The sequence below is a fragment of the Globicephala melas genome, chromosome 20 (genome assembly GCF_963455315.2).
Source record: "Globicephala melas chromosome 20, mGloMel1.2, whole genome shotgun sequence".
NCBI lineage: Eukaryota > Metazoa > Chordata > Mammalia > Artiodactyla > Delphinidae > Globicephala > Globicephala melas.
Window position 1 is genome coordinate 11,408,542 of NC_083333.1, and position 18,966 is coordinate 11,427,507.

The following is an 18,966-nucleotide window of genomic DNA, read 5'->3' on the forward strand; positions in this document are numbered from 1 at the left end:
GTGCAATGGTCTTCCTCATGCCCCGGTCATCACAGACTCTGCTCTCTACCTGGCTCTAACCTCCATCCTCCACTCTTAACACCTACTCATCCTTCAGGGACCCTCGGCTCAGGAATCAGCATCCTTAGAAGCCTTGCCCAGCTTCTCCAGTTGGGTTATCTGCCCGCATCTGTGCACACCCTGCCCCCAGCACCCCGCAAACACTCCCCTATTGCAGATCCAGCACTGGGCACCCAGCACGGAGTCCAGCAAACCCATGCTGAAAAACCAGCTCCTTGATCATCCAGCCCATCCCAGTCCCTCCCCTAGGGGCACTCCCACTCACCATGGGAGCTTAGAGCCAGGATCTCCATCAAGGTGCTCGAGGAGAAGTTGCTGAAAGTTTCCTTTAGAGTCTGCAGCTCCACTTGCAGCTGTGATCCTTGTCAGACAGAACAGGATGAAGTGGGCTGCGCTGTGTTCCATATCACTATTCATCTGACTGTCCCCTTCCCCACCCCAGCACTGCCCCCATATTTGCCCCAGCACTGCCCCCATCTCTTCCCCTATCGTGGCTCTCATTGCCCCCAGCACTGCCTGTATCGCCTCCCCCACTGCTGCCCCACCCCTGTGACCCTTACTTTGGGACCCCATCACACAGACGGCCACCAGCAGCAGGATGTTGAAGCCCAGGACAAGCAGACTGAGGCGGAGCTGGGAGCAGAGACGCTGCAGGACAAAGGGCTGGGGAGGAGGCGTCCCTGCAAGAGAAGGGGTGTCAGGACGAGGGGCATCGGAGGCAGGGGAGCTGGAAAGCCAGTGTCATTGAGCATCAGGGGAACAGAGCCTGAGGACGTACAGCCTTGGGGTGGGAGGGGGCGAGAGGAAGGTAGATGGGGGTGCTATTGGGGGAGTCAATGGGCTTTACCCCAGCGTTCATGCAGCGTGCACATACACACACATTTGTACACTCGCACCCACAGGAACTCATGCAAACATGCACACACACAGAGGTGCATATGATGCACATGCACGTGATATTCACATCATCTGTGTGCACAGCCTTGATCCTGGACCTGGGGGTCCTAGAGGCTAGACCCTGTCTTAAAATTTGTCTGGGCCCCTCAGACAAATCCAAAACTGGGACAACTGCCCCCGATTCCACTGGGATCCTTAAGTCAGGGTCATTCCACCATGGACCACTCCCCAGGGGCCGCCCCCCAAGCCCATCCTCCCATCTCCCACCACTCAGGGCCTCCTTGCCCTCTTCCCTCCGCCCTTGCCCCCCAGAAACCTCTGTTCCACCATAAACCTTCTCCCCTTAGCGCTCAATCATCTCACAGAAACCTCTCCATCCCCCGTGACCAAGCTGAGCCCTGACCCCCCCCAAACACACACAATCACACACGCATTTTTCATTTCACTCATGAGTGCACACACTCTCCTTAGCACATTCTCACACACGCACTAAGATGCCCGTCCTCTCACACACTCTCGCACATACTGCAGCACATGTAACACACACACATTCTCACACACTCACATGCTCTCACACTCGTGCACCCACATCTTCACACACGCAGAGCTGGCCTCTCCCCTCCTGCCAACTCTGCAGGCTTGGCAGGGGCTGTCCTCCCAGCCGTGGGCTCCTGCTTTTGTGTCTTCCTCCTGCAAACAGAATACTTCCTCTTCCCTGCCTTGGACCCTGAGCCCCCTCTCTCCACAGCCAGGCACCCCCTCAACCACCCAGAACTCTTGACCCCTCACACCAAGGACTGTCACCTTCTTCCACGTCAGCCACACCCAGCCTTCCTCTTGACCCAGACAGGCATGTCTCTGACACCCCACTGCCCACTCCCCCCTCTCAGCATATCCTCCCCTTTTCCTCTCACCCCCAACAAGTCTTCCTCAATCCCCTGGGAGAGAAGCTCTCCCAGATCACAGTCTTCTCCACCCAGAGGGGACCCCATGGCTGAGCCCTGACTGCTCTCTCCAGCACCATCCACTCAGCGGGCCCCTGTCCTGCTTCCCAACCTGACCTATGACCTATAAACCCCTGACTCTGGGTCAGCTCAGCATTTATCTCTGCACCTCTACCCTGAAACCAGACCCTCCACGGCTGATCAGCTGTGCCACCAACTGGCTCTGAGGTCACAGACAAGTCATTGTACCTCTGGGCGCCTCCGTTTTCTCATGTCCACTTAAATGAGGAATCTAAAAGAGTCAAACTCAGGAATTGAGGGTACAATGGTGGTTGCCAGGGGCTGGGGAAATGAGGAATTGCTGTTCAAGGGGTATAAAATTTGTCATGCAAGTTGAATAAGTTCCAGAGACCTGCCGTACAACATGGTGCCCGAGCTCACAATGGGCTGCTGGGCACTTAAAAATGTGTCAAGTGGGTACATCTCATATTAGGTGTTCTTACTGCGATTTTTAAAAATTGGGGTAAGAACAGTAGCTACCTGAATGGATTATTCTGAGAATGAAATTAAACATAGAAAGTGCTGCACAGGCAAGTTTGAAAGTAAAAAAAAACGGGTCTAAACATGGACCCAGAGGGGCTAGATTTACCCTCCTCCCAGAAACAACCACAACAAAAGACAGATAGCTGTAAGACACAATATTTTTGGAGACACTGGGATTCAGGAAACAAAGGGCAATGATCCCTGTGGAGACAGGAAACAAACAAGGTGAGCCCTCTGATTGCCCCAGCCTCCTGCTGGGAGAAAGTTTTCAGGCCACAGGGCTGGGAGGGGAAATCCAATCAGAGCCCAGATGGAGCTGGAAGTCTGTGGAGACCAAAGGGGTCAGAATTCACAGGACAGAGGATCAGAGAAGAGAGCTGCAGAGAGAATCCCAGAGATCTGGGGAAGGTTTCCCTCAAGCAAGCAGCTGAGTACTGATCAACACATGCGTGTAAGGAAAACTACCCAAGGCCAGGAGAAAAACAATCCAAAAGCTTTAGGGAACAGTGCCTGGCAGGAATAGGGCCAAGAATAGTGCCTATTCCCACAAGCCAGACTGGAAATCTCATAACCCACAGGGCACTGGGTAGAGTACCCAAGAAGTTCCCAACCCACCTAACAAATTATAAAAGCAAACCCAAAAGGATCAAATTGACTCCAAGTTACTTAACCACATCCCAGAACAAAGCTCATGAACATTTAGAGGAATACAAATATATCCAGCACACAAGGAGGTAAAATTCACAATGTCTGGCATCCAATCAAAGATTACCAGGCATACAAAGAAGCCAGAAAACACAACTCATAATGAGGAGGTTAATAAATCTACCAAAACTGATCCAGAACTGACACAGATGTTAGAATTAACAGACGACATTAAAAGTTATTGTAGGGGCTTCCCTGGTGGCGCAGTGGTTGAGAATCTGCCTGCTAATGCAGGGGACACAGGTTCGAGCCCTGGTCTGGGAGGATCCCACATGCCGTGGAGCAACTAGGCCCGTGTGCCACAACTACTGAGCCTGCACGTCTGGAGCCTGTGCTCCGCAACAAGAGAGGCCGCGATAGTGAGAGGCCCACGCACTGCGATGAAGAGTGGCCCCAGCTTGCCAAAACTAGAGAAAGCCCGCGCACAGAAACGAAGACCCAACATAGCAAAAATAAATAATAATTAAGAAAAAAAAAAGTTATTGTAAAGTATTCAAAAATTAAGTTGGCTATCAAAGAAGATATTTAAAAGTCCCAAGTTGAACTTCTAGACATGAAAACTACAATGTCTGGAATGAAAAATACACTGGATACAATTAATGGAAGATTAGACATGCATAAGGAAAGATCAGTGAACTTAGAAACATAGCAATAATAACTATATAAAAAGAAACACCAAGAGAAAAAAGATTCCCACCCCTCCTTCCAAACTAGAAAGACCACCAGTGAGCTGTGGGATCACTAATATATGTGTAATTGGAGTCTTCATGGAAAGGGGAGATGGGGATGCAGAAAAATTTTTGGAGGAAATAATGGCCAATATATTTCTAAATCTTCTGAAAACTATAGGCATATAAAAGGCTGGGGAAGAATGGAATGTGGTCCCTGGTAAGCAGGTGGCAGATGTCAGCTGTTGACTTAAAAAAAATGTTCGAGTTCAGTTTTATTTGGGGCAAAATGAGGACTGCAGCCCGGGACACAAGACAACTCTGAGAAACTGCCCCGAGGAGGTGAGGGGAGGAGCCAGGATATATAGAGGTTTTGCAACAAAGGGCTGGTAGTTGGGAACATCAAAAGATTACTGTTAATTAAAGAAAACCAGATATCTCAAGTTAAGAGCTTTTCTATGTATGGGAAGATGCAAGGGTCTGGGCTCACTGAAATCATTCCTTTGATATGCACCTCAGCCATCTGGGACCAGTATCATGTATTTTCACATCCTGAGTTTCCTCAGGGCTCACCGCAGGGAGTGGCTGCAGTCTGATGGCTGCTAGATGGCAGGTATTCTTTTCAGCCCCGAGTTCCCTCAGGGCTCACCAGCTCCCATTGGAGGGTTGCAATGTTGATGACTGTGACATCCTTTGTTTATTGATATGGCAGGAAATATTCCATTTATAAATATTCCATTTATCACAGCCCACATGAAGGCAGCAGAGGCTGCTGGAGAGAAAAGTACTGATGGTTGCACCTGCTCGGTCTCACCCTGCAATGCTGTCCACCAGGTCTTTTTTGGGTGAGTCCCCTCTCCCACGAAATCCAAAACCTCTAGACTCTCTCCAAGCCTCCTGTTTAAACACTGAATCCTCTTGTCTTCAGAAGATTCAACAATATCCAAAATCATTTTTGAGTGTTCACTACATACCAGGCAGCACGTGGGCCCCGGCGGTGCAGAGGGGAGTAGACAGATATGGCCTCTCCCCATGCAGCCTACTGCCTGGTGGAAAGGTCTGCCAGCCCGCTACCCCAGGAAAGGAGAAGTGTGGTGGGAATACCTGTCCTTCCTGATGTTCCTGCCCTGCCCAGCTCCCACCCTCACCTGCGAGAGCACCTGCCCTCCCTTGGTCTGCCAGCCTCAGGACTGAGAGGTCCCTCCTCCCAGCCCAGGCTAACCAATCCTCCTCCCTGAGCTTCGAGTCCCAACCCCTCCTGGTCTCCACAGAGCTTCACTCCATCACCAGCACGAACACCTGACACCCCTCCCCCACCCCAGCTCCAGCCCTTCAGCCTAGAATTGCTCAGATCCTTCTCACCTGAAAACCTTCTCTCAGACACTTGGAGCCTTCGGTCAAGATTTGCTAGAGAAGGATCCAGGCAGGGGGCTTGGGGTAAGTGGGAATCTTCCAGAATCTCTGTGCTCTTTCCCTCCAACTCACACCTACCCACCCCCCCACACACACAGACACACACACGGCACACGCTACCTAGGTTGGAAGGAAGAGGGGGTCCTTTCTTGGGGTCCTGGGGGTGGAGAAGGAGGTGAGGTCAGGGGACAGTCCCTGGTCACAGAGTGAATGTGACAGAGACCTCGGAGGGACAGAGGGCGACCAGGAGCTAGACCAAGGTGGAGCGAAGCCCCAGACACCAGACACTTGCCTTTCCAGAATGGATCTTCTCTCCTGGGACTGCGCCCGCGAGTGCCTGGGCCCTCACCTCTGCAAAACTGGTGGTCGTTCTCCTCAGAGCCCAGATGCTGGATGTCCTGAAAGTCCCTCGCCATGCTGGATCCTGGGCTGTGGCTGGACCCGGGCTGGGGCTGGGGCTGAGCTCGGGCTTGATGCTGTGCTAAGATGCTAATTCAGGCGGAGGCTGATAGTAGGTCGAGGCAACTGTTTGGGTTGGATCTGAGGTTGGCGGGAAGTGTGGGGCTGAAATACAGCTGGGTCCCATCCTTCCTCAGGAGATGCTTGGGCCTTGACATGGCCGGAAGCCTCCCCTCCATACGTTCCAAATCACCCCACATCTTCCCATCAGCCCCCCACTCTCTCTGAACCAGGGTCTCTTTAATCCCAGACACCCCGGTCCCGCCTGCCTCCCGACCTCGGTTACCTGCTACAGGTTTGGAGGGCTGACTCTCCAGTCTCCCAGGCAGCCCAGGCCCCAGGGTGAAGGAGGGGTTTGAGCCAGAAGTGGAGCAGGTGGTGCTCACAGAGGAAAGGAGGGAAGGGGAGGGGGCCTGTCCAGGCGAGGGCCCTGAACCCGTGTGTCTGAGTGTCCAAGTGCTTCTAACCTGGCATCTCCTGCCCCTGGGACTTTGGACGGTAAACAGAAGTGGTTGGAACTCAGGCAAAGCGTGATGGGGGCGGGGGGCAGGACTGTCTCTGTCCCTCACAGAGAAGGGGTCTCTTTGGTCCGCTTTTCCCCCACAAGCAAGTCACCTCACTCCTCATGGCACATTTGGGAGGGGGCCAGGCCAGCAGGGGCCGGGGTGCAGTTGGCTCTGCCCCCTCTGCCCCTCCCCCTTTCACTTCCCGCCTCTGAATTTCCCAGAGTTGTTGGGCAGATATCCCTGACCAGGATCAGACGGGTCGCTTCTGTGCTCTTGCCCAATCCGGCATCTGAGCCTAGGCGCACCCCGCCGCGTCCTGCTGCATCAGCCACCAGGCTCCCCGGCTCTGGGCCAGATGGCCTCACTCTCCAGGAGGGGAGTAAAGCCCCTCAGGGACCCAAAGTTCGAGGGAAGGAGGGAAGAGCATCCCTTCAGAAGGCAGTGGGCAGGAGGGGTTCAACCTCATAAATAAGCCCCTTCTGTGGCCCTGGCAACACAAACCTCGGTCTTCACACCCAGCCATGGGGCTGAATGATCCACAGACCTTTTCTCAGGTAACTCTCACTCCAGAAGGTGGGTCTTCTGCTGTTCCCACTTCACGGAGGAGGAAATAAAGCCTTGGGGAGATTAAGTGACTTGACCCGGGTGGAGGTGGGTAGGGAAATTGGGAGGCAAAACCGGATAAAGAAGAAAAAAGGCATACCATCCGAGGGGGTCTTCACAGTCCTGTGAGGAAGACGTGCCTCCACGAACTGAGAAGCGTGATTAACTCGCCGTCTACTCTCGCGCGAACTTGCCGTCTACTCTCGCTCGAACTTGCCATCTACTCTCGCACGACCTCGCCGTCTACTCTCGCGCGAACAATAGCTTGGGAAAGAAAACGCGGTTTTCTTCCCTGATCTTCTGACCCTCACCAAACTTAGCTGCAGGCTACGGGCAGAGTTCTTTTTATAAAGCTGCCTGTGTTTCCCCTTGTGCTGAAAAGGGTTTGGGACAGAGGCCTGTGCTTTTCTTGGGGTAACTTTCTGACACACAGGAAGTAGCCACACACTCCAATAGCCTGGCATTCCTGCGAAGCCACAGAAGCAGTGGTGGCTGCTTTGCTTTTTTTTTTTTTTTTTTTTTTTTTTTTTTTTTTGCGGTACATGGGCCTCTCACTGTTGTGGCCTCTCCTGTTGCGGAGCACGGGCTCCGGACGCGCAGGCTCAGTGGCCATGGCTCACGGGCCCAGCCGTTCCGCGGCATGTGGGATCTTCCCGGACCGGGGCACGAACCCGTGTCCCCTGCATCAGCAGGCGGACTCTCAACCACTGCGCCACCAGGGAAGCCCTGCTTTGCTTTTTGACTGTAACTCGCAGTAAGAGATACGTTTTACAGTGTGATCCAGAGCACACACGCAGGCACCCACACACACGCATATTTGTATGTTTTGCTTTCTCCTGAATCCCCAGTGCCTGGCACATAGTAGGTTCTCAATGAGTATTTACTGAATGAATGAATGAATGAATGAATGAATTTGTAGATATTAAGATGAACGTTTCATAAAACAATGCTTACCTTACTACTTGCATTCAAATTCATGACCAACTAAATTGAGTTTCCCAAGTTGGGGTCACAACTCAAAGTTTGAAAAACACGACCATGAAGTCTCAGTCTTGGCAGGGATGTGGTTTTAGTTCCAAGATGCAGGCACAAGCTTAACAAATGGCTTATTCTACTGAGTATCAAGGTTTACCAACTGCCATCCAGGGATGGGGGCATTCTCACCGGCCACGTATGTTTACTGAACTGATTCCAAGTTTCAGGGTACAACCCCCCCACCCTGGCACTGGCGAGAGAGGACAGAGAAGACGTTTCTCTGCATCCTTCTCTTTCTCCCTATTTGAAAGTCAGCATTTCAATCTACCAAAAATTGACATATGCTTGGGCTGTTTCTGAGGTTTCCATATTGTCTCATTACTTTTTGTTGGTTTTCTGATTTTGGTTATGGAATCCTGTTTTATTTGGTTGATTTAGATTTTTTGTTTGTTTGTTTCGTTTCTGTACCTCAGGTGCAGGAAGTTAGGTTAGTGGTATTCCCGAATTCATGACACCCAGTCCTCCTCGGAAGTCTGAGCAAGACCTTTCTCTTATTTTATTGCTTTTCCTCCTGCATCCTGTTTTCCCACACCAATTCCTCGACTCTTCAGAGGCAGCCAAAATCATGCGTTTGCAACTTGTTACAGTCACCAAAGATGGCGGCCGTCAAGTTCTCCCCTCACTGTCCATGCAGGTCACACCACCCATCCAGAGGTCGAGTCCATTTCCCCTCTCCTTGAATGTGGCCTGCCCGTGTGACTTGCCTCGACCAATAGAAAGTGCTCGAATTGACAATCTGTCAGTTCTGGACCCAGCCTTCAAGAGACCTGGAAGCTTCATTTTTCACTCTTGGAAGCCAGCCACCAGGCTGTAAGGAAGTCCAGCTATCCTGCTGGAGAGAGAGACCTAGTGGAGAGACCCGGGGGGTAAGACACAATATGGAGAGAGAGAGAACATGAAGGCGCACCAAGGCCCTCCACATGTGAACAAAGCCTTCTGGGAGCTTCCAGCCCAGCCCAGCCAACAGCTGAATGCATCCAAGTGTGTAACCCTAGCCAATGCCACATGGTCCATGTGGCCTAGGCCTGCTCAGATTTCTGACCCAGAGAATCCTGAGAAACAATAAATATACAATTGACCCTTGAATGATGCAGGGGTTAGGGGCACCAACCCTCCCCTGCAGTTGAAAATTCAAGTATAACTTCACCCTCTGTATCCCCGGTTCAGCATCTGCAGATGGTGTAACACATTTTTAGTGAAAAAAATCTGCATATAAGTGGAACCACGCAGTCCAAACCCGTCTTGTTCAAGGGTCAACTGTAGTTGTTTGTTTTAAGCCACTGAAGCTTTGGGTTGGTCTGTTATGTATCAATAGATAACTGAAATAATATATATTCTTAAATATGTATCCTTATCAAATATGTGGTATAGTTTGTGTGCCTGTTTTTTAAAGTAGATAAATGGAACTTTTATACATCTCATTTGTTCCTGATCTTTTTCACCCAAGAATAAATGTTTAAGATCTAACCATGTTGCCATTTGTACATCTGGTTTGTTGCTATGAACCGCTGCACAATATTCAATGGAGTGTATCCATCATAGTATATTTACCCAGTCCCCTAATGATGAACCCTAGATTGTCACCAACACCCAACTACCACAATGAACACATCATGTCCCCACGTGGACCTAGGTGAGACTGTCTCTAGGGACTATAACCAAGAATGAAATTGCCAGGTCACAGAATATTCTCACACTTAATTTCATGCACACACGCACACATTATTATTTTTTTTTGCATCAATGAGATCCTATCCGCAATACTCTTTTTCAGTACAGTTTTTCTTCCTTTTCTTTCCTCGATTGCCTTATGCTTCTCTACTCAGTCCCCTCACTGCATCCTCCATCCTTGCCTCTCCTGTGATAATATTAATCACCTAGAAATGGTCTTACTGTTTTATCTCTGCTATTAATGCTTCATCAAGTTCCCATGTGGACCTAGGTGAGAATTTCCCTGTGAAATATACCCAGGAGTGAAAGTGGGAGGTCACAAAGGATTCTCTTGCTTAATTTCACTGAGTCCTGGCAGGCTCTACATTTTCTAGAATTGTTGTGCCCATTGACACTCCCACCACCAGGACATGAGGACTCCCTTTTTTGACTCATCCTTCTCAACACTTGATATTATCCAGCTTCTCAGTAGCTGCCAGCCTGATGCCATCTCACTGTTCTGGGTTGCATTTAGGGTTAATAGTGGGTCTGAACATTTCTTCATCCATTTGCTAGTCTTTCGGATTTCCCCTTGCACAGACTGCTTTTTTACATCCTTTATCCATTTTTCTATTGGGTTTCCTGAATTCACTTTGCTGATTTGCAGAATTTCTTGTATATTCTTGATACTCTTTCAGAAAACAAGAAAGGTCTTTTGAAAATAAAAAATATTATTGTTAAAGCCAAAAAAATTAACAGAAGTTTTGGAAGATAAAAATTAGGAAATCTTTCAAAAAAAAAAAAAAGAACAAAAAGACAAAGTTTATTTTAATTTTTAATGAGAAAACAGCTAAGTTGGGGTTCTTTTTTTCCCCTGGCATCATGTTTCCACGTACATTTCCCAGTAGGGAAACTCTCTGGGCCTCCCTCCACACGTCCCTGCCCTCACTCACTCTCCCCAGGGGAGGAAGCCTGACGTACTGAGAACGCCTGGCTCAGCCCCATGGGGCTCTCTTTGGTGTCTCCCTGCTCAGTTTGTGATCTACTTTCTGCCAGGACACTTGAGCCTGCCCCTGCAGAGAAAGCCTGCTTTGCCCAGCTCTGCCTGTGACTAGGTAAATATGTCTGCCTAATTCCTGGATGAAATATTAACAAGTCCTTTTTTTTTTTTTTTGGCGGTATGCAGGCCTCTCACTGTTGTGGCCTCTCCCGTTGCGGAGCACAGGCTCTGGATGCGCAGGCTCAGCGGCCATGGCTCACGGGCCCAGCCGCTCCGCGGCATGTGGGATCTTCCCAGACCGGGGCACGAACCCGTGTCCCCCGCGTCGGCAGGCGGGCTCTCAACCACTGCGCCACCAGGGAAGCCCAACAAGTCCTTTTGATTTAAGGTTCTGAGCCAAATCCACATTCACTGCTTATCAACAATAAAGCTATTATTGTATATTTATTATATAACAATAATAATAAAGAATTAGAATGGATTCCGCCTTTCAGCTGTTACATTCAACATTGGGAGACAGGATGATGCCTTCACACTTCCAAGGGAAATTTTTTTCAACCTGGAATTGTAGGTGAAAATGATCTTGGCATGAGAAAGTAGAATAAAGAGCTTTCAGATGTGCCATGGCTCAGAATATTTATTTCCTATTTCTACTATGTTTGGAAGTACCATAGAAAGTGAGGAAATAATCCAAAAACAAGACACGTAAAAGAATATCTCAATATGGGACTTTTTGTTATTATTAAATAAAATCTTATTCAACTCTTTCTGTATTTCTGCCTACAGGTTGGCTTTTTTTCGTATAATGCTAACTAATGAAATTCGAGAGGCTGGCCTTAAAAATGCAAGTCATTTTTATAATAAATAATAAACTTAAGAGATACAAGGAAGAGATGGAGACTCATTTTTCTTTTTTTTTTTTTCTTTTTTTTTGAATGCATTGAGTCTTCGTTGCTGCCCGCCAGCTTTCTCTAGATGTGGCAAGCCAGAGCTACTCTTCGTTGTGGTGCACGGGCTTCTCATTGCAGTGGCTTCTCTTGTTGCGGAGCACAGTCTCTAGGCGCACGGGCTTCAATAGTTGCAGCATGCGGGCTCAGTAGTTGTGGCTCACCGGCTCTAGAGTGCAGGCTCAGTAGTTGTGGCGTGGGCTTAGTTGCTCCGCGGCATATGGGATCTTCCCAGACCAGGGCTCCAAACCCATGTCCCCTGCATCGGCAGGCGGATTCTTAACCACTGCGCCACCAGGGAAGTCCTCTCATTTGATAGGCTGTACAGTGAGGATGATCACAAGCCTACCCATCTTGTTACCCTGTGAACTATGGAGACCAAGGCGGACTTTCATAATTCTTGTGGATGTATTCTATTCTCTGCAACATTAACTCTCTCTTTGGAAGGCTTAGGATTCCCAAAACTTTCAAAGAAATTGTTGCCATCACTGGTGAAAATAATTTCCCAAAAATGCCTGTGGTTCTGACTGGTTGTCTTTCTTGGTCACTTGTTGTACTGGGAATTTCTAAGCAAGGATATAATTCTTATTTCAAATCAGAAATAGTGGCTCAGTGGCCCTTTCCTCTTTTCTCATGGGCATGATGGAAAAACTAAGAGCTAGGACTCTGCTAGACTGATACTTAGCAAATAATTTGAATTAACACTCAAGACAGTGGCTAAGAAGACTATAAAGAAGTCCTCCTGAGAAAAGTGAATTCGATTTTATGGAGTTTTAATTTTAAGAAATAGAAAATTATTATAAGGAAAACATTGCAAGATGAATAATTATTATATCTCCAGTAAAAGCAAAAGAAACTGTACAAGAAAGAAAATGTTATAATAGTAGAGTAATAGGTCCTAGAGGACATAATATTTACATAGACATATAATGTGAGTGCTTTCTTTTTATTTTTTTGAACACTTTATTTTTAAACTAAAGATGCCACTATTACTATATTTGGAAGATAGCAGTGGCATAAGAGAGCTAATTCTCATCTCTCACAGAAAATAAATGGTCTAACATTTATAAATCCCCTCCTCTACTTTGTCCAGTGGGCACATTGCAGGGGTGGGGGAGGGTGCAATAGAATGAGTGGGAGGAAACCTGACAAGTAATTGTCCTTTTGCTTTATGAAAAGGTTGGCCCTGGGCCTTGACATGACTTGTGCCCTGGTAGGAAACCATTTGGAGAACACAGTGTCTTAATACATTGTGGACCCAGGCCTCTACTTCCTGTATCTTAAAGGATGTTAGCTAGAATTCTAGGAATCACCTAGAATTTTAACCAGTGGAGGTGGGGAGCATATGAGAGCCAGGCTTCTGGCTGAGACAAGCATGTGACTAGTGGTGCCACTCATCAGTCGAGGAGCACATGGGGAGATCTGGTACGGCAGCAGGGGCAAGGAGGCTGACTTTCACTGGGGACATGGGTTTATGTCCCATCTGGTGGCCCATTCAGATGGAGCTATCTAGAGGGCAGTTGGACACAGATGAATCTAAAGCTCAGTGGAGGGACTTCCCCGGTGGTGCAGTGGTTAAGAATCCACCTGCCAATGCAGGGGACACGGGTTCAGGCCCTGGTCCGGGAAGATCCCACATGCCGTGGAGTAGCTAAGCCCGTGCGCCACAACTACTGAGCTTGCATGCCACAACTACTGAAGCCTGAGCTCCTAGAGCCCGTGCTCCACAACAAGAGAAGCCACCGCAATGAGAAGACAGAACACCACAACGAAGAGTAGCTCCCGCTCGCCGCAACTAGAGAAAGCCTTCGCGCAGCAACAAAGACCCAACGCAGCCAAAAATAAATTAAGACAAAATAAAAATAAATTAATTAAAAGAAAAAAAGAAGGAAATTCTCACACATAATCCAACATGGATGAACCTGGAGGACATTATGCTAAGTGAAATAAGACAGCCACAAAAAGACTAATACTGTATGATTTACAGTGGCCAAATTCATAGAGAAAGAAAGTAGAATAGTAGTTGCCAGGGGTTGGGGGAGGTGCGTATGGGGAGTTATTATTTACTGGGTACAAAGTTTCAGGTTCTCAAGATGAAAAAGTTCTGGAGATGGATGGTAGTGATGATTGCACCACAATATGTACTTAACGACATTAAACTCTACACAAAAATGACTAGAATAGTAAATTTACTGTTATCTATATGTTACCACAACAAAAAAGGGGAGAAAAATGGAGAAACGAAAAGAGATTTAAATTGCTATATCTCATCAGATATAAGATGCCATCAATTGTAAGATACTTCATTATTTATGTGCCACATAATTTTTTTTTTTTTTTTTTTTTTTTTTTTTGGTCATGCCATGAGGCTTGTGGGATCTTAATTCCCTGACCAGGGATTGGACCCAGGCCCTCAGCAGTGAAATCAGAGTCCTAACCACTGGACCACCAGGGAGTTCCCACCACATAATTTCTTATCACTTAGAATTTCTATGGTATACTCACTACACGAGCTTTTTTAGACTTATTTGGACATGTATTTTATCCTATATCACTCCTGTGCATACCTAAATATAAGTAAAGTAAAACAGTTTAAACATTCCTTAAACGTCTTCATTTTCAGAATACAATTCTTTTGAATCGTTTTTGACTCAGAATTGTCAGTGCCCGTGTTTTCCCACACAATGTCGTCCTCTGTGCCATCAAGAGTGTTACTGATGCAGGTTTTCTTAAAAGAGTGCTCCAGGGCTTCCCTGGTGGCGCAGTGGTTGCGAGTCCGCCTGCCGATGCAGGGGACACGGGTTCGTGCCCCGGTCCGGGAATATCCCGCATGCCGCGGAGCGGCTAGGCCCGTGAGCCATGGCCGCTGAGCCTGCGCGTCCGGAGCCTGTGCTCCACAACGGGAGAGGCCACAACAGTGAGAGGACCACGTACCGCAAAAAAAAAAAAAAAAAAAAAGAGTGCTCCATTGTTATCTCCAGGATTTTCTTCCAAACAGCTGATCTCCACTCTACAAGCTTTCTTTATTGTTCCAGAATATGTCAATGGAAGGTTCTCAGACAAGATTCAGAACTCATATTCTTTCCACAAATGATGCTTAAATGGTTAGCTGTCTGAAACACAGAGGCACTGCAATGACTGATCAAGCCTTCGGGAACAACAACCACATTTGGACATGCACAGGTAATGACATTTATGTCACAACTATCACCTGGATGTAAGCAATTGTGAGATGTCATCAGCTATAACATATCCCAATTTCAGAGATGCTAATGTGAAAAAATGTACATGATAACAACTATAAAGTATAGTATAAGTAAAATTATGAGGCAGTAAGGTAGAACCACTATATCCAAAATACATGTAAGAACTGTAGAAAAAGAGTAGAAAACAATGGAGAAGAAATAACCTAAGAAATAAGAGAAAACACTTCCTCAAGCTGTATAAAGCCTTCATCTATTGCTCCGATGGATTCATCTAGAAATTGATCCCTAGTGTCTGAAGCAAATGCAACCCCATTCATTTATTAATTTGCTTGTGTATTCAGTTAACAAATACTAGGAACTTGCTGTGCTTCAGCACTTGTACTCCATACCTTATCAGTGCCTCAAAAAAAAGCCAGTATATTTCTTTCTCTCTGATAATAAATACTATGTAACCGTGTCTCCCTTTTCACTTTAGTTTCCGGGAGTCTCAGAGTGAAACCAGAGACTAAACATTAACTACTGTACAAAGTAGTAGTCCTGGTAGCCTGTATTACTTCTGTTTATCTTTTTCTCTTTATCTTGACTTTCTACTTTTATTTTCAGTTTCCCCGATCCATAGTCTTTATTTTCAGATATATTTTGTCATCTCTCTACTCTGTATTTTTATTGTAAATCCTTCAAATACTTTCAGGACTTATGTATCCCCTACCACCAGCAGCCAACCTGCTTCACCATAGGCTCTCCATGGAAAGCCCCAGAACCAGCCTTGACCCTTCTCTCTCCTGTCACACTGGTGAATTACACATCCTGCCCATCCAACCTTCTAAACATTTCCACAAGCCTTATTACAGCAGCCCCAGCTCAAGGTCCAAAAATGTCACTTTATTTTTCCATAACTGAATTTGAATAGTATATCAAGCCTTCTTTCTGCTTCATAGCAGAAATTTTATTAGAACAGGATAAGGGATGTAGTGTTTACTTCTAACAATAACTTAAGACATGGTGAAAGAAATCTGTTCACTTTCTTTTTGTGCCACTTACATCCCACCACACACACGCACGTGCGCGCACACACACACACACACGAAAAGAGACAATTACAAGCTGCCAGTTTCAACAAAGGTCAAGTGTAAACATAAACAAGTGGGTTTTGTGAACCAGAAGAAGTGGATGTTCTTTTTTATAACAAGAGGATGAGATTTTTAAACAAATACAAAGAGTGGGCTGGAAGGAAGAGGGGATGAGATTTGGAGAAGGGAGTTTCTGCAGGTAAGGGGTGCCTTATTCCCCCACCCTGGAGGCAAGAAGCCTGCATGCCTCCCAGGATGTATGGGCTTCCAGAGCTCTCTCAGAAGCTTAGCGATAGTTTCACAAATAGGGCAGTAGGGATGATGCTTCTGAGGGCCAGGGACCAGAGAATTAATTTACTCAAGCTAAGCCTGAAAGAACCATCCCTAGCAAGGTGAGGGAAGTCCCCTCTCAGCAACCCCACAGCTCTTGGAAGACTAGACTTTTAAGAGTTCTTGTAACCCCGCAAGGTGAAGGCAAAGCATGGGTGATCCTGGGGGAAATGTCACAGAAGTCATCTGGCTGGGCCAGAGGAACGTGCCAGAAGGGGACAGAGTATGGACCACCATGGGGGCTAAAATGGAATGTTCCCCTATGGGGTCAGCACATGGCAAGTCAATCAGACATCACATAGAGGCCCAGTAGAGTTGGATCTTGCCCAGCTTGAACAAATGGTAAAGAATTCTATATTCACCCCAGCAGTAAAGTGAAGGAAGGCATTGCAACCTTAGTGGTTGTGTATCATTCCATCTATTCAATCTGACCAAACAAAGTTATGGAATAGATTCAATGGAACCCAGGGGATGTGAGTTGAGAGTTCAATCCCATCTTAGCAACTAGAAAAGGGCTTAGAAATTCTCCCTGTGGCTCCAGGAGAATCATTCAAATCACAAGCAGCCCCAGGTCCCATATCCCAGTCTCAGAACTCTGACCAGAGAGAAGCCCCAGCCCCAGGTGACATGGGATGGTAGCGCTTTTCCTCTAGGGAAGTATATTCTAAACCCAGGAAGGTTTGAAACTAAATACATAAATGACAAAGTAAATCAAATACATGGTATTAGTACTTTTGAGTTAAATTTAAGAGCAATCTAATATATTGGGTATTGAGATGTGTAAGGAGATATAGTATACTAAAGAATTTGAAGTTAGCCTTGGGATATCAAGTTCAAATATAAAATCAAGTACTTGATTTTAGACTTGTGGTTTCAGTTGGAAAGTATAAAATAATTTGATGATGTCTGTAAACAGTACGGAATGTTTAAGAGGCCTTGAGATTCATTATGAATATTAATTTATAATAAATTAATAATAAACAAGCTTAGTTTTTGCTTGTTAGGTCAGGCTTTTTTTTTGGCCATACCACACAACTTGTGGGATCTTAGTTCCCCAACCAGGGGTTGAATGCGGGCCCTCAGCAGTTGAAAGTGCAGAGTCCTAACCACTGGACCGCCAGGGAATTCCCAGGTCAGACATTTTTAAATATGTAAAATAAAATACATTGAATGTGTAAATTCAGTTTAAAATGTTTCCAGGCATTTAACTGCACTGTGAATGGGACAGATTATTTTAGAGAGTTTTGTGTCTTCAACTTACGTCATTCTACAATAATTAATGAGAAAATGAAGTTGGTGGCTCTGATTTTGCTCAATTTATAAAGAGAATAATCACACTTAGAAGCTGAACTTATAAGAAGCTTAAAGAAAATGAGTTTTTAAATCTATTTGCACAAATTGATTATTCATTTTTTTAAACCAAATAACAGTAAATAGTCCTTTCTGTAAACAAATGCCACCAGAAAAATCAAAAATTTACCTTGACATTAGGGTCCATGTGCCAAGGGGCTGGGGTCCAAGGCAAGCTGTCTAGAAGGCACCCACCATGCCAAGAACATCCACAGTAGAGCCCATTCTGACTCCCCTCTGGCCAAGCAAACAGACTGAGCAGAACATCCACTGAGCTCCACCATCACCAGACTCAGAAGCCAAGAAGGTGGACATCCCACTCTGGCCACCATCTTCCCACATCAGGAGGCTCTGTGTGCATCACCACCAACCTTCCCCTTCCCTCTTCCCTGCTATCTTTTTCTCCATAGCACTTGTCACCATTTAATATATTACGCATTGGGGGTATATAGATTATCACATTTCTGCACATACTGGAACACAGACACCATGAGAAGAGGGACTTGGCCTCATTCAGTCCTAAACCCCCAGGCCTAGAATGGTATCTGCCCGTGGTCTGCTCCCAATATACTAATATGGCACGTGAGTGAATGGATAGCTTTTGTTTCTTACTGTCTGTTTACACATCTCCCTCCCTGTCTGGACTCCAGCTCCTGGAGCTCAGGAGCTACCTTATTACCACTCAATATTCATGCCAAATATTCTGGCACCATGCCCAGAAAAAAAGCATGGGCCCAACATATGTAAACGTGGCCCTTGTCTGAAGGCAGTGTGGAGAAGACCAAGGCCTTTGGAGTCAAAAAAAACCACACGTTTGAGTTCTGGTTCTGATACTTACCAGCCAGAAGTGAGCCCTGGACAAGTTACTTAAGATCTCTGAACTTCAGCTTCTTCAGATGGAAATGGATATTATAATAATACCTACCTCTTGCTGTTCTTGGGAGAATTAAATGGGTTCATGGCAGGGAAAATATCTAACACTGAGCCTTTACACAAAGTTCCTTTCACAGGAGATGCTCAGTAAAAATCCACCCACTTACCCCTTTTCACCTCCTCCAGTTGCTACAGGGCAAGTCTCCTCCCCGACCACGCACCCTGCCCCCAGCTTCAGGTGCTCAATCTGCATTTACTCTCTGGGGTAGTGACAGGTATTGGAGAGACTGGCAGCCTCTGAGCCCCAGAGGGAGGCCGCTGCTGCCTGTGACTCAGGCGGGGGGATGGGAGCAGAAGAATAGGTCCCTGGTTGGGGATTTGGAGACACCAGTAATTTGGGGAACTTCAAGGGCAGGAAGTGAAAGAAGTGCGGTGCAGAGGGGAACCAGCAACCCGCATCCCTGTGCCTTCTAGACACACGTAAGCATGCACTCCTGAGACACAAGAATGAGGAACCCAGGAGAGCAGACAGGAAGGCTCAAGGGGTAAAGACTTGGCCTGGAGGAGGAGAGTCAAGATGGCCCCACCCCCATTCCAACCCCAGGCCCAGCCCCTGGCCTGATCCAAACCTCTATCCTAGCCCTGATCTCAGGCCCAACTCCAAAGACACGAAGAGCTGGGAGCCCCGTAGGAACTGAGTGCCCCCA

The 18,966-nt window shown here is 47.0% G+C and overlaps 1 protein-coding gene across 1 annotated transcript in view; it reads right to left on the reverse strand.

Moving 5' to 3' along the window:
- The window catches only part of ASGR2 (asialoglycoprotein receptor 2), a 51,403-nt gene that overhangs the window by 8,403 nt on the left and 24,034 nt on the right, over positions 1–18,966 (reverse strand). The window contains exons 6-9 of the mRNA XM_030862281.2: positions 6,899–7,062; positions 5,580–5,755; positions 621–740; positions 326–421 (exon numbers count right to left, since the gene is read on the reverse strand). Of these exons, the coding sequence (XP_030718141.1) occupies positions 326–421; positions 621–740; positions 5,580–5,646 (283 nt within the window). The 5' untranslated portion in view covers positions 5,647–5,755; positions 6,899–7,062. The remainder of the gene's footprint in view (positions 1–325; positions 422–620; positions 741–5,579; positions 5,756–6,898; positions 7,063–18,966) is intronic.